Genomic DNA, 16,238 nt, shown 5'->3' on the forward strand with positions numbered 1-16,238 from the left:
TACATAGTGTACTATGACACAATTCAGCTCAGTTGCAGCTCTGAGGCTATAGTGAAGATGAAGTCTCCATGCCAGTCATAAACCATCATCATGTGAGAGCTTCTGTGTAGTTGGAAGAAACAGAAGGAGCCAGCGAGAATCTGAAGCTTTGAGTTGCTTTGTTGGTCGTTCTTAAGCTGCTCAACAGGAAGAGAACTTCTGGTAAAAGACAAGTGTCTGAATTCATGTTTTAAGTTGTCACAACTAATGCAATTTTATGCTGGTTGGAGGGAGATTTAAATCAGCTGTGCAGAGATCAATACAAATTATTGAAAGACAAAACATTGTCTCATGACACAGCAGCAAATATGGATAATGAATACCAGATTATATTCAGCATTAAAATAATACTGAAAATTCAAGCCAGTTTTAAAAAAGAAAGTCAATTATACTTAATTTTCACAGAATGAAAAATACTAAATGGAAGACAAATCATAGTATGAGGACAGAGGGATAGGTTACTACTGCACACAGAAATAATGGTGATTGTTGCCCAGTTTCCACACAGACATAGTATATGCAGTGTTTTAAACTGATTGATTTTAAGGATCGTTGTGGGTAGCAGAGAAAGCATGAACCACTCCACATACAGATTGTTGCAGAGGTGGAGTGATGCATGAGTGGAATTCTCAACTATATTTTGTTTGCACTTGAGGCACATTACCTGTGTCTCACATCAAGTAGCTCTTGAAAGTACTATAGACACATTAAGCAAACAAAGATTTAGATGTTTCAAGTAATCAAAATTGAAATTAAAACTGTTTTTGTAATGATATTGTCACAAGTATAACTGCCATCACAGATAAGCTATTAGCACGCAGTATTTGTTGGTAGCTGAGGTTGGCAGTGTCCAGAAACATAACATTACAGGTCAATAATATTCTGACTTCAAGCAGTTCAAATTTAAGGAGTCCAGATGCTAGATAAAGTGCATGCACAACACACAATAACCCTTTCCAGGTGTCAAGATGTTGATGTTACTGAACAAATGCACTAGAATTTAACAACAACCGCAATGTTCCAAGAATTAAGGGACTCAGGTTGAAACTTCCAAACAGATTATAACTCTATGTTGGAGTGATACTTGAATCAGGACCACTGTCTTTGCAGACTTTACTGTAAGCTGTAGAGAGGTGTTGACTGACCAGTGTCGTCATCTTGTCCCCCCACCCCTTACACACACACACACACACACACACACACACACACTCTCTCTCTCTCTCTCTCTCTCTCTCTCTCTCTCTTTGCTATAGGCAATGAACGTGACTACTGATATTCAAAAGAAGCAGACTGAACTGTTCTCAGATAAGTACATTTCAATACCGAGGATAGTTTGAAAATTGTAATATTACAGATTCCAGCAGATGATTAGTAAATGCTTTCATCATCAGCATTCTATGACCCCTGTCCCCTAATGCTGACTGAGGATTATAATTAACATACACTGCCTGACAAAAAACAGAGGAAGGAAACAAATTGAGAAGGTATGTGATGTTATTTTAGTGATTACAAAATTGAGTAAAATTAACAAAGAACTTGGTAGTATGAGCCCACTGATCAGTATGGTGTTGCATCCTCTCTGGCCTGGGTTATCCATTGATTCAGTTAGGAAATGTGCCATAAGGCCTTTGTATCCCCTCCCGAGGCAAGCTTCCCACAACTGCTGTAACTGGTCTTCGATATCCTGGATACAAGCACTGGGATGGAGCTGACGTCTGAACCGATCTCACACATATTCTGTCAGGGACAGATCTGGGGATCTTGCTGGCCACAGGAATACTTCAACATCATGCAGACATTTCATAGTGACATTTGCCATGTATGGACAAGCACTGTCATGTTGGAAAATGGCAACAAGATACTGTTGCATGAGGTGTAACACATGAGGATGTAGGATGTCCGTGACATACCACTGTGCCATCAAAGTTCTCTCCATCATACCAGCCACAACCTATAGTCACATCCAACAGCTCCCCACACCAAGATCCCATGATTAATACTGCTGTGCTTCTCCAAATGGGACCTGTCCCCAGGTTGCCACGATACCTGCCAACAGCTGTCATCAGTGGTAGTGAAGAACCATATTCATTGCTGAACACAATTTGATGCCACACTTCAGCAGTCAGTGTTTCCCAGTCATGACACCACTTCAAATGCAGCAGTTAGTGTTGTGGTATTAATGGCACAGTGCATTGGACAGTAATTCCCTACTCCAACTGTTGTTAGTCATTGATCAATGGTGTAGGATGACACAAAATGTTGTGGTGCAGATGTGAAGGGGTTACAGGTGGAGAGACATGGTCAACAGGAACATTGATGGAAAGTATGCCCACCCTCATATTTCAATATAGTCCAACACTGAACCAGTGTCACATCCAAATGCCCCACAAATCTGGATGTTGCACAATTCAACCAACTGGCTAAATGGAGACCCATAATGAGACCCCTTTAAAAACTCCATCAGTTGCTGATAATGGTGTTTTACATGAAGACACGGCATCTCTGTGCCCTTTGTGGTAATCACTCAACCTGTGACACTGTTCATGCCCCTTGTATACTCTACCAAGCCTGGTAACAACACTAAACATGAACAACACTTATGCACTCTAGTGGCCATTCTACCCATCGCAGAGAATTACAACTCTACTTACATACCGGCCAATGGACATCTCTAAAATTACACTGACATTCAACCATGTGTTCCAGGTGCTTCACTTTTTTTGTTAGGCAGTATATAATTAAACCCATCTAGGACTTTTCCTGTATTACATATATGATGATGGAAAGTCCTGGTGGAATATAAATGGTGGAAGGAGGAAAGGTAATCATTCACCATAAAGTTGAACAGTTAATAGTTGCCTATAATATCGCATCTCGAGTCATTTGGCTACTAGTGATACAAGCCTTCTTCCTGGATCTGGTCATGAAGGAATAGCTGACAAAAGTACATTCTTCTTAAATGCAACAGGAAAATATTTTTGAAAGGTAAAATTATGACATAGCTATCTGTTACTCCTCAAATGATATATAAATTTCCCTAGTTTTAACTCAATTTGATTGCTGGCCATTTTTATGGCTGTTTTAGAAACTACATGTCCCTTACAACACAGTGAATACCGATTAAGCCTGTCAGTGTAAATGATTTCATTTTTAAAAGTGGGAGAAATGACATGATCAGCAGTTACTGAAATTTTAAGGTCCCATCAATTGATGGCATTGGCAGTTAAAGTGTTAAATTCAGGTGTTTGCGTCATGTCAGCATGGCTATTAACTTTTATTATATGTTTACATATTTTAGAGTGAATTAGGAGAGGGAATGCCATGGATATCAGATGCAAACTGGGATGGCAATCATTAAAACAAAGGTATGTTTTCTCTCGAAATTTCAATCAGCTACTTTCCCCTCAGAGTGCGAAAATATTTTGTTGGCACTCACCTACATACAGAGGAATGATCACTGTAATAAAGGGAAATGACAGCTCACACTGAAAGACTCGTGTTTGGTTTTCCCACATGCTGTTGAAGAGTAGCTTAAGGTGGTTTGATGAACCCTCTGCCTGCCACTTATTGTGAACCGCAGAGTAACGATGAAGATGTAGAGCAGTTGTATTGTGTGATATCAGTGTGTAGTGACAGACAGATGCATTGTAGCAGCAGTACTTAGATGACATCTAGTGACTGGCTGCTTTAGTGTTACATGTTTTGTTGCATTGATGAATGCAGGTTAAGCTTCAGTCTTCTGCCATGTGCACAGTGGTGTTGAGACAACTGAAGCAAAAGCTGTAGTATGTCTGATGCCTATAGTGCCTGATGTTTCAGCAGTTTCTTTCCACTGCAGTCAGTTGACATTTCCATGAGTGTGAATGGTGAATGGTGGCCAGATGTAAATCTCTGGGTGAAAGGCAAAAGTTGGCACTGGCCACGTGGCTGACTCATTACACTTCAAGAACAGGACTGAGTTTTTGCCACATCTGAAAGTACATCTGAGACAACACAGGATCTGTTGGGACAGGGGGCTATTCTTCCAGAGAGGTCTGAACAAGCACATATGGTGGTTTTGCTGGCCACTAGGAACTCCAACATTAGCAAACTAGCAGGCAGGCCTCAAAGGAAAACCAGTGTCCACTCCATATGCTTGCTAGGGAGTCTCATCTGGGACATGCAGGAAAACCTAACAATGGGTATTTAGCACACTGGATGCAGCTGGCTGCAAATTCTGTCTCATGTTGGCGTGACTGATATCTGCCGCCAGGTTTCTCAGGGGCCATGTTCAGCTTATACAAGTGGCTGACGAAAACCTAACAATGGGTATTTAGCACACTGGATGCAGCCGGCTGCAAATTCTGTCTCATGTTGGCGTGACTGATATCTGCCGCCAGGTTTCTCAGGGGCCATGTTCAGCTTATACAAGTGGCTGACTGCATTGGTGAAAACAGATAGCCTCATACGTGGATTGGAGCTCAGCTACCATTTTGCAGCATTGTTCCCTGAGGTTATTGCAGTCCTTTAAATTGCCTTCAGCAAAAGGCTCAGACAATTTTGTGACAATCTTGGATGCAAATTTTTTGACATCCACTGTCAAGGATTGTAGGAACACAATAGGTCAAGTGTGCACCAGCCAAAGGAATTATCTACAAGTGTACAGAATATGTGTAGTACGCTCATGCAGGTTTTTTAGGGTAGATAAATCCCCGCAAAGACCCAATAATAGGAGTTCTGGTTTCAGGGAGAGAAGAATATCAGCCCAATTAAGAGTAACATATGTTACCACCTATGGAGTTGAGTGGGTAATATGTCTGATTGCCATATGGAGGACAAGAATCAATTCCTGGTACCATTTTTTTTAGTGGATGGATTGAAAGAGGTCCAGTCAGCCTTGTGAAGTGAACTAAGGAGCTACTTGAATGAGAAGTAGTGGCTCCAAGGTTTGAAAAGCCAACAACAGTTGAGAGAGCAGTGGGCTGGTCTCGCACCCCTTTACACTGTATCCAAATGGTGCTGTATGCCAGAGGATGACACAATGGCCAATCAGCATCGCATGTCCTCTTGGCCACTCTGCAGAGTTAAAAAGTTAAAACATGCCTGCAGGACAAAAGACAATATCAATACAGTATTAGTTAACTGCAGGAGTGTCCTTGAAAATCTCCCAGAGCTAGGGCTGTTTATAAATGGTAATAATACCCTATAGACCAGGGACAGAAATCTGGCTGAAACCAAATGTTGAAAGCAATTAAATTCTAAATTATAATTCAAATATAGATAACAAAGCTAGACTAAATGCCAGTGGTGGAAAAAATTTATAGGCATAAACAAGACAAGACTACCTAGTGAGGTTAATACAGAATATGAATGTGGAATAATTTGGGTAAAGATTAAGTGTTAATGGTAATCAGAAACTTTGAATAGACTCCCTGCCTCCAGAGCAGCAGTGGATCCTTTATTGGTCACATTATTGTATTAGGCGGAGATTTCAACAGCTGTACACTGGAGACTATAGTGAAGGGCTGGTAGTGGGGGCATGGAATCATGTAAATTGTTCTGAATGCCTTATCTAAAAATTATCTCCTGGTTACAAATAGGTCCAAACTTCTCGACTCATTTAACACAGAGCAGGGAATCAGCAACCACAATGAATCACTACCCACATGTGTAAACAGGAATGTAAAGAAAGGTGCTGTGATCAATAAGTGCAACAAGAAATACACTTTACATTATATGAGCAGTCAACATAAAACATTCCTGTCAGAGACTGAAAATGTTGAGAAAAAGTATTGGACAATATGCCTTAAACAGGTATGTACCATGCAAAATTTTGAGGAACAGGAAAGACACACCACAGTTCAACAGCCATCTTAGAAAGCATCTCTGAAAGCAAAGAGAAATTTACTGCACGTTTACATGCTGCCAAAACCTTGTCAACAAATAAAATATAAACAAAGCAAAAATTAGCATAAGGGCAGCCACATATGAAGGTTTCAAAAGTAAAATGATACCCACCTGACAGTAAATCCTAAAAAGTTTTGGTCTAATTTTACATCAGTTAATGGATGAAAGCCATCTGTCTAGACACTTAGTGACCATAATTGCATCAAAATGGGGGATCTTAAATTCTCTCACTGATGACGACAATACCATGGTTCCCTCTTTCATTTGTAGCATGAACATCAAATCAGCAGATGTCTAAATAAGTAACCACAAAACAGAATCCCAAGTAAAATCACTCAAAAGAGAAGATGCCCTACACAGAATATGCACAAGAACGTACATATCTTCTGATAGCATTCTATCGAAGGTCACTGCAGCAACAAACGGTCCTACAGATTGGAAAAAAGTGCAGGTCATTCCTGTTTTCAAGAAGGATCACTGAACAGATGCACAAAACTACAGGCTTATATCACTGACATCAGATGCTTGTAGAATTTTAGCACACATTTTATTCTCACATATTATGACCTTTTTGAAGACAGAACATCTCCTCTGTAGGAATCAACATGGATCCCACAAATAATGATTGTGTAAGACCTAGAAGGCAGTAGATACCAGAACACAGGTTGATGCCATGTTCCATGCCTTCCAAAAAGGCATTCAGTGCAGTTTCTCACTGTCGCCTACAAAATAAAAAAAGCTCTTACCAGACAGAACACAGAATATCATTTTTAATGGTTGAAAATCTTCAAACTCACAAGAAACTGAAGGTGTACCCTGATGGAGCATTGTAGTACCATTAATATTCACTATATACAAATATAACCCAGTGGATAGCACCTGCAGCTCCTTGAGGTTGTTCATTACCCTCAACATAAACAAATGTAATATACGAGGGCCGTTCAGAAAGTAACCTCCGGTTGATTTAAAAAAATACACCAAGTTAAATAAAAATATTTTAATATATACATCTTACAACTACATCTTTGCACTATTTTTCTACGTAGTCTCCATAGCGATTGAGGCACTTATCGTATCTCTTCACAAGCTTTGAAATTCCTTCTGCATAAAAATCATCCGCTTGTGCCTGGAGCCAGCCTGTGACCGCATCTTTGAGCTCTTCGTCGTCATCAAACCGCTGTGACCCGAGCCATTTCTTCAAATGCATGAAGAGGTGATAATCACTTGGCGCCAGGTCTGGGCTGTAAGGTGGATGGTTGATAACGTCCCACTTGAAGGACTCAAGAAGGGCCGTTGTTCTGCGAGCAGAGTGAGGACGGGCGTTATCGTGCAAAAAAACGATACCGGAAGTCAGCATACCACGGCGTTTGTTCTGTATAGCCCGTCGTAACTTTTTTATTGTTTCACAGTACACGTCTTGATTAATGGTCGTACCACGTTCCATGAATTCAACCAACAACACCCCTTTGGCATCCCAAAACACCGTTGCCATCAGTTTTCTGGCAGAAAAAATCTTGCGAGGCTTTTCTTGGTTTGGTAGGCGAATTTGAATGTGCTCACATCTTTGATTGTTCTTTTGTCTCAGGGTTCACGTACTTAATCCAGGTTTCGTCACCGGTCACGATTCTGTTTAACAATGGTTCTCCTTCGTCCTCATAACGTGACAGAAAGTCTAATGCAGAGGCCATTCTTTGAGTTTTGTGGTGGTCGGTAAGAATTTTGGGCACCCATCGTGCACAGAACTTACGGTAACCCAATCTTGCTGTCACTATCTCGTACAAGAGAGTCTTAGAAATCTGTGGAAAACCAGTAGACAACTCCGACATTGAGAAACGTCGATTTTCACGAACTTTTGCATCAACTGTCTGAACGAGTTCATCAGTCACCAATGATGGTCTACCACTCCTCTCTTCATCATGAACGTTTCCTCATCCACTTTTAAATAAACGTACCCATTCACGGACAACTCCTTCACTCATAACTCTTGGTCCGTACACGGCACAAAGCTCATGATGAATAGCTGCTGCAGAATATCCTTTGGCTGTAAAAAAACCTTATGACAGCATGCACTTCCCATTTGGAGGGGTTTTCTATTGCAGCACACATTTCAAACTGCCACAAAAACTAAACTAGCGCAGGTACGATGTTCACTCGACCACGGCTTGATGCCGACTGACCTGTTGAGTGCATGAATGCACAGATGGCGTCGCTACTCCCCCCACAACCCGCACTGTGACCAATCGGAGGTTACTTTCTGAACCGCCCTCGTATTATGCATAAATTGGCAGAAAGACCCAATCTTGTATGATTATACGACTGCTAAGAAAGCACTGTGGTGAGCTTCAGCCCACAGGCGGACTACAACTGGATGCAACTGACTGGCGTGAATAGGATTATTGTGATGATTGGCGTCTTATGGCATGACAGTTATTGAACACTTATCTTCTTTCTCTGCATTAGTGGACAACTGTCTGTTCTTTTGTAGGGCACTTTATTTGGAGAAGGAGATGGTAGTACCTGCACTGGTCAGATGTCGGATTGTTGTTTTGGTGGCAGTGGTGGAAGTCTGAGTTGGCAAAGTCCATTCTTCATGGCATTTTCTACTGGTAGTGTAGTTTGGTGGCAAAGATCAATACTAAATCTCTTCTTCAACACTCTCTGTCACCTCCTGATGCATCAGGTCGACATTCGACGCTGCTATCTCTTGTGTACTCGGTCTGACATGTCTGGTTGCTTACAGTGCTGTATCTCTGCTATTACTATCTGGCATATAAAAAATGTGAGCTCATGGTGGTCTTCCACATCTGCTATAAGGACCATATTCACAAGTCGGTCATACCTTTTTTGTCTGACTTTTTTTGTGTTGCCTTTGCTAGGTTTGCTGGCACCACTTGATGACTTCCTCTGTTGTTGTGACATCTTTGCCAAAAGACCTTGGTACATGACTTCTGTGACTCTTTTTATCAACTATGAGATTTTTTCAGATTCTGTCATGTGAAAATCCATGATGTGGCATTGGGCCAAAACGTTCTGTATGTATGATTGTGTCATTTTTCCATGACAGAGCCCTGGTCTTCAATTGTTCTTCTGAAAAGTGGACTTGCTGTGAACAGCTGCCAAATGTTTTCTTCAAATCAGCCTGGAATTTATCCCTGCCACTGAGCTTCTTTTCATTTTTCTCAAACCTGTGCCAGGCTGTGCCATCCAAGTAGAAGTACACACCTGCCATATCCACCATGCCATTTCATTTGCTGTATTTTGTGACTTGGTCAAATCCTTTCAGCCATTTCATTGGCTCCTGACCACCATCTCTGGAAAATGCTGATGGACACTGGTTTTTCAGCTGACTTACTGCTGCTTTTGTATCCATCTGCTCCTCAATATATGCATCTTAAGAATGATGTACTGTTTGCAATGGCTCTTATGTTGCCTAACTGGAGCCATGATCACATAGGTGTTTTGAAGTATTCTGCATCTCCACAAAACAATGTCAGGTCAGAACCACAATCAAGTCCAAATCTGAGAGCTGAGTTGTTAGAGAAATAGAATGATTAGAACTGAAAGCACGTTTATTACTGACACCAATGTAAGGTCATTACATAACTGACCTCATGGACAAAAAGTGCACATATTTATACAAACATAAAATATTCTAGAGCACTGGTATGTATACAAACATTGAATATTCAAGAATATACAAACATTACAAACATACGAGGCTTCAAGAATCTTCCAGAAATGATAAATATGAAATATAAAAATAATGCTGGTGGTCGGGTTTCAACCAGTGATCTGCAACATGCTAGCCAGTGACTCTAATCACTGCACCAAACTAGATGCACCAGACCATGTAGCAACATGAGTGAGATTTTCACGCTGCAGTGGAATGAGGGTGGGTCATGAAAGGCAAAGGTCCTGAGTTCGAGTATCAGTCCAGCACACAGTTTTAATCTGCCAGGAAGTTTCATGTAGCAACATATCTCGAGAAAAGACCATATCGAGAAAACAGAGTATTGAGCTCACATGGATTCTTACCAACAATTCTTCCTTCACACCCTTCCTTCGCAGTGACAGTTGTAAACAGAATACTCTCCACTGCACATGATGAGATGGCTTGTGGTGAGTAGTTGTAGACTTAGATGTATGAGTATTAGAGTATGATCATGTGGCTTTGATACAGATGAATTTCTAACACTGTACTCACACCAGTGGCAGGAGCTTCAATAGGATGATGTCTCCTCTGTTTATTTGACTACCCCCTCTATCTATGCTGGGACATTGTATAACCATTATAGAGATTGACAAAATAAAATTAAGTAGGAAATTACAAAAAGAACAAAATCAGTCAAGACCAAATGCTGACAACAGATAAATTTCTGTCTGGATTGTCTCTTACACAATTGCTAGGAACAAACTGGGGATTTGATTCAGAAAGAGTCTATAACAGAAATGTAAAAATTTTCTAATAACTTACTTCAGCCATTCCTCCTTCAAGGCTGTTAGCTGATACTGGACAACAGTGTCACTTAGTTTTGTATTTTCCAGGGCCTTTTCAATTTTTATGAGCACAGTTGGGCCTGTATAAATGAAAAGTATAATTAGAGATAATGTTCTCCCTAACAAAATGTTATGTAACATATTTAATATTATTTCTTGTTGTCTCTATGCTCCATGCATCAGTCCGCTATAGATGACTGGTTGCTTTCCCTTATTTTATGTATTGCTCCATCTGGGAATTTCCATTATTGTTATACATTATATTCAGTATAAGAAATGTTTGTAGTATTTAAGGACTGGTCCAATGTTTGTTGTACTCAGTACAACACTAGATTTATAGGCATATAAAATAAATAACTAATGGTATCAGTTAACACAACTACTCACCATATAAAACAAGCATTGAGCAGTATATGGACACATCAACAGGGTGTTGACTGTAACTCAGCTTTAGAGCTTGCATTATTTCTGAGAGAACACACATACAGACTGGGTATTATTAATTATTACTCAACAGAGACTAGGAATTGCTGTGCGATTTTTTCAACTACTGCCCAATCTCATAATGTTGTTAAATCTCAAAATAACATTGAAATTTTATACACCTGACACTATGTAGTTCAGCAAGTAACAAACTTCTCCTGCCTAATGTTTCAATCCACAACATACAGAAGCATTCCTTACACATTACATCCACAGAGATTATTTGTTGAATTTATTGCAATTCTGTATATAAGACATACTACTCACTCTTTTTGTTTGCCAAATCCAGAATTATATGCATAAAGGGTGTTAACAACAGTCCGGCATCACAAGCCATGAGTGGTTATTAAAATTTTATCATGTTTTTATAGTACGTGACAATGCCAATCATGACTACAGACTTTATTTCCCTCTTTTATGAACTGCAATGAGACAGTTAAATCTAATGATGATCATTATGATTGAAACCAGTTACTGTATAAAACAAATATTTGCAATGACAGACTGTTTTGGTTTCTACATATTGTCTTACACTGGATCACTGTTATCTTCAAGATGATCATGTCACCCCTCATCACAGTATGTTCTGGCTTGAGTATAATCATGTAACATCTAGAAGGCATGAAAGCAATGTGGACTTCTAAAACTGGAATGCCAATCAATAATCAGACTACTCTACTGGAAGAGTTTCATGTGGAAATAAAAACTGCGAATGAAAGTAAGGGACTTCTGTTGTTAGGTATTGTCAAAACCGCCAAGCACAAAAGATTACAGACCCCCCCCCCCCCCCCCCCCCACTTTTTTTTTAATATATAAATTAGCATTCACATTCAGTATCTGTTATGAGCATATTTTGGATAATGTGGTAGTGAGTATAGAGAAATGATGACTCATGTTCAAAGGCATAACTAGGGCAGTACAAGATTTTGCTTTGCCCCTCTTCACATCTGCAAACCCACTTTTTACCTAACCCTCAGCCCGCCCTCCCTCAACCTTTGTTATTTTGCTATGTATGAATAAATTAATAAAACAAACTAACATTGTCTTAAGTGAATGTTAAGTGTTCTATGCAAGAGTAATTTTAAATCAGGAAGTTTTTGGTTATCTGTTCCACCAAGAAGTCACCAAACTTTCAATTTCACTCACCAAACCACCTAAACTTGTGCACAGTTGCAAAAATCCAGTGAGCTGATGCTTAAATATTATTATGGTTTTACCATCAAAAATTGTTAGTTATTGTGCTCTGTGGTAACATCATTATCAGCACCTTGAACAGTTTCCAGGGCCAGGCTGGGTTTGTTTGGTACATAAGCCTTGCCATCTAGTCCTGTTTTCCCATCATCTTTCTGTGTTCACTTTGGTTCAATCCTTGTCTCTTTTTCTGACACACTCCTCCATACCTTTCAGTCTTCTGTCCCTTGATCTCCCTCTTGATTGTTTCTCTTGAATCACCATCTCATGTATCTTCTTGGGAATCCTCTTGTTTACCATTCTCTTAAAGTGTCCATACCATGTTAGCTTTGATTTTTCTTTTCTGCTTTGCAAGAATTCCTTTTTCACAGTTTCCCTTACTCTTTTATTTCTCATCCTGTCTCTCCTTGTTAGTCCTATCCTACTTTTTAGGAACTATATTTCACCTAACTGTAATGTGGTTACATTTCTTTTCTTCATTTCTGTGGTAACAGGCAACCTTAATGTTAAAGTTATGTTACTGCAGGAAAAGAGGAACACAGTATAATTTACCTGTTAAAATCAGTTTGTCAAACAATTTAAAATGTAGAATGTACACCAAAAACTGAAAATTTTCCGCAATAAATTATTATTTATTGTCTCTAGGTAAATGTACATTTTTCAACATAAAAACTTGGGAGGTCTTGTGCTACATCTTAAATTTATTCAGACACTACAAAGGAACAAAAATGAAAACTGTAATCAAAAGGAAACTTGCCTTGAGAGTAAAAACGAATTTGCCTCAGACTACAATTGAACTATCTCAATGATCAATTTCAAGGCCATTAGCCTCATCTTCAGACGTACCCGTTCGCATATAGGAACTACCATAAGCCAGTGCATCCATAATGCATTGGGGGCATTACTTATAGGTAATGTGTTACAAATTCCTTGATCTATTCCAGTTGTGAGATGAGTTAATGCCCTTATGCTCAAGTCAAAATGAAGGCAAAATTACAATTTCAAATAGTGATAGGCAATAAACATTTATACAATGATATCATCCAATTTAGAGTATCACCTACCAGTTTTGTCAATTAGTTAATACCTTAAATTAAGAAATATTTGCAAGAAGAGAGAGGGGGGGACAGAGAGAGAGAGAGAGAGAGAGAGAGAGAGAGAGAGAGAGAGAGAGAGAGAGTCACTCCAATGTTGTTACAGTTTTTTCAGCATCGGGGAAAAAGTCAAAACCTTGTGATTAAACAGGGTAACAAAAGGGTAGAAATATTATAAGATATGGTTCTATGCCACATGGGCTGGATGGACATAACCTAAAATTTGGTATGAAGTTCTCCTGTCAAGATGTAGTAGGATGAATAACACTTACTAAAATTGTTACATCCAGGCATTTGTATGAGTTGTCTGATTCCAATTGTGACTAATTGATGTTGTTTGTAGTCAAAGACTACCACTTTTCTGTATTTTGGGAAGTGTGCCATTTTAAGTTTTTGAACATTTGAACAAGTTGCTGATTTTTGCAACACTTTGAAATGTTGTCAAGACCTGATTGGATGTTTGTACAGCTGTGCGGAAAAGGTCTGAAGTTATTATTAATACTGCCTGCCATGTCATTAACATACAATATGCACAACAAGGGTCTCAACACATTTCTCTGGGACTAACCTGAAGTTACATCTAAATCTATTGGTGATTCTAACATGCACTCATTCTTCCTACTATGAAATTCTCAATTCAGTCAGAAATTTAGTTTGATGCCCCATGTAATGATACTTTTGTTAATAAATACATTAAATGATTTACAGAAGTCAAAAACTAAACTGCATCAATTTGATTGCATTTATCTTGTAAGAAACATGTAAGTTTGATTTCTTATTACTGTCTACCCTCCTCCCCTTTACAGAATCCATGATGGTTGGCATGGAGGAGGTCAATCAATTGCAGATAACAGACTAACAAATGTAGACTGTCATCACCAGTGTTTGCATACTTTTATTGCTGATATTTGCCTTATGGGCATAAGGTGAAAGGATACGACATAATTCTCTGCTTATTGTCTCATCTTTCAATGCTTGAGATATCATCAGAGGCTTTAACAACTGAGAAAGCAGTTATGAACTCAAACAAGCTCAGCAAGCTCAACTGCTTATCTGTATCCAAGCAACAAATGGTTCATGACAGCATCAGACTCTTGTCTAAAATCATGGAGTCACACCGACATATACTACAAAGGTTGAAATGGTAAAGAGTTGTGCTGTTTGTTTTATTTAGCAGAAAGGCCCACAACTTGTCTAATTGCAATCCTTCTTCTTCTTTTCTCTTGAATTTTTTTTTGCGATTTTGAATTTCTACAGCCTCTGTGTACAACGAAGCATAGTAACTATTAGATCCTGCTAAAAACACAGTGTCAGAGAAACGAATTTGGTGGTTTCCCAGTCCTAGTGCATGATCTGCTACTGTTGATTTATGTCTTGCCCAGGCAATAATTGCTTACATTCCTTAAGGCTGGTGTTAATGCTTCTTTTTGTAATTCCTATGTACACTTGGCCGCCAAGTGCAAGAGATTATATATACTCCTGCGGTAGCAAGCAGCAGGCGTAGGTCCTTTGCAGTGTTCAAATATTCATGCACCTTTTACATTGGGTTAAACATGGTATCAGTACTATATGATCTAAGTACTTTACTGATGTGATCTGTGACAGTTTTTACAAATGGAAGGAAAATTTTCCCTTTATTTGGTTCTTTTTTCATTAGAAGTTCTACACTTTTTAGGATGTAGATGCTCTATTTATCTCTTAGTCAGGGTAGCCTTTTCTTCTGAAGGCCATTCTTAAATTATCGAGCTCATCCTCCAAGTATTGTGGTTCACAGATTCTTCTAGCCTAGTCCACCAATGTTCTAATCACTCCTCTTTTCTGTCTGGGATGGCGATTTCTGTGCAAGTATCTATCAGTATGAGTGGGCTTTCTGTAGACTTTATGCTCCAAAGTTCCATAAGGTTTTCTAAGTACCTATACATCCAAAAATGAAATCTGATCTTTCTCTTTTCCATAGTGAAATTTACATTAGAATTAATTTTATTCAGAAACTTTAGAAATTCAGGTAGTTCTTTTTCTCTTTGAGTCCACATAATGAAAGTATCATCCATGAAAAGGCAACATAAGGGTTCCTTCTTTGCCATCTGAAGGGATGCTGCTTCATATTTTTCCACATAAAAATTCATTAAACTGCAATAAGTAGGTTCCACATAGCCACACCATCACTTTGCTCACAAATTTGTTATCCCAGTGAAAGTAAGTCAGCATTAAGAGATCTGTCATATCCATTGCAAAAATACTTTCAAACTGTGACATCACCTCATTTAGAGGAACTGTTGTAAACACAGAAACAACATCAAAACTGACCGTAATATTACTTCAACTCAGCCTGAAGGATTTTAATTTTCAGTAAAATTACCAGAATCTTTAACGTGTGTCAATTTTTCCTATAAATGGCTATAGGAGAGTGGCTAAGTGTCTGGTAATCTGATAGGTCAGACAATCAATGGCACTAACAACAGGTCTCAGTGAAATGGCCTGTTTGTGAATTTTTGGTATGCCGTACAATCTTGGTGCCAATGCTTCTGATCTGATAAGACCCATCTTGTCGATGGGAGAAACTTAAGAGGCCTTCATTAGCTTATTCGTTATACTAAGAAGAGAAGTGGTGAGATCTCCCTTAAATTTTCTGTATCTTCCTGGTTTTAATAAGTCCAAAATTTTATCTACTCGAACAAGTAGAATGTCTTCATTAGTATCTAAATCTCAGTGATAACAGCAGCGCTACAGTGGTATTAGTAGTGTGTGTCATCCACCACGAACATAAAATCTTTATCCAACTTTATTCAACTCTCAAGCCTCACAACGAAGACACCCTATTCCTTGTACAGGTCTGATTCTTCCTGAAGAGGCTTGGCTGCTAACGCCATGTCTTTCTTAACAGAATTTGTCAGATATAGTTTTCAGGTCTAGTGCAGAATAGTTGAAGTTCATTGAAGGACTTTGGAGCCCTTTATGAATTCTGCCCACGGAGGTAATAGTTTGGTCCCAGAATCACAGCAGTTACGAAATCTTTACAGTCTCTTCCTGATGGGATGCACATAAATC

General features: G+C 39.1%; 1 protein-coding gene across 5 annotated transcripts in view; it reads right to left on the reverse strand.

Moving 5' to 3' along the window:
* LOC124788196 (folliculin) overlaps positions 1-16,238 on the reverse strand; it is a 175,173-nt gene that overhangs the window by 12,585 nt on the left and 146,350 nt on the right. For all 5 annotated transcript variants that reach the window (XM_047255370.1, XM_047255369.1, XM_047255371.1 and 2 more), the window contains one exon: positions 10,400-10,502. In XM_047255370.1, coding sequence (XP_047111326.1) covers positions 10,400-10,502 — 103 coding nt within the window. The remainder of the gene's footprint in view (positions 1-10,399; positions 10,503-16,238) is intronic.

This window comes from Schistocerca piceifrons, chromosome 3 (genome assembly GCF_021461385.2).
Source record: "Schistocerca piceifrons isolate TAMUIC-IGC-003096 chromosome 3, iqSchPice1.1, whole genome shotgun sequence".
Classification (NCBI taxonomy): Eukaryota; Metazoa; Arthropoda; class Insecta; order Orthoptera; family Acrididae; genus Schistocerca; species Schistocerca piceifrons.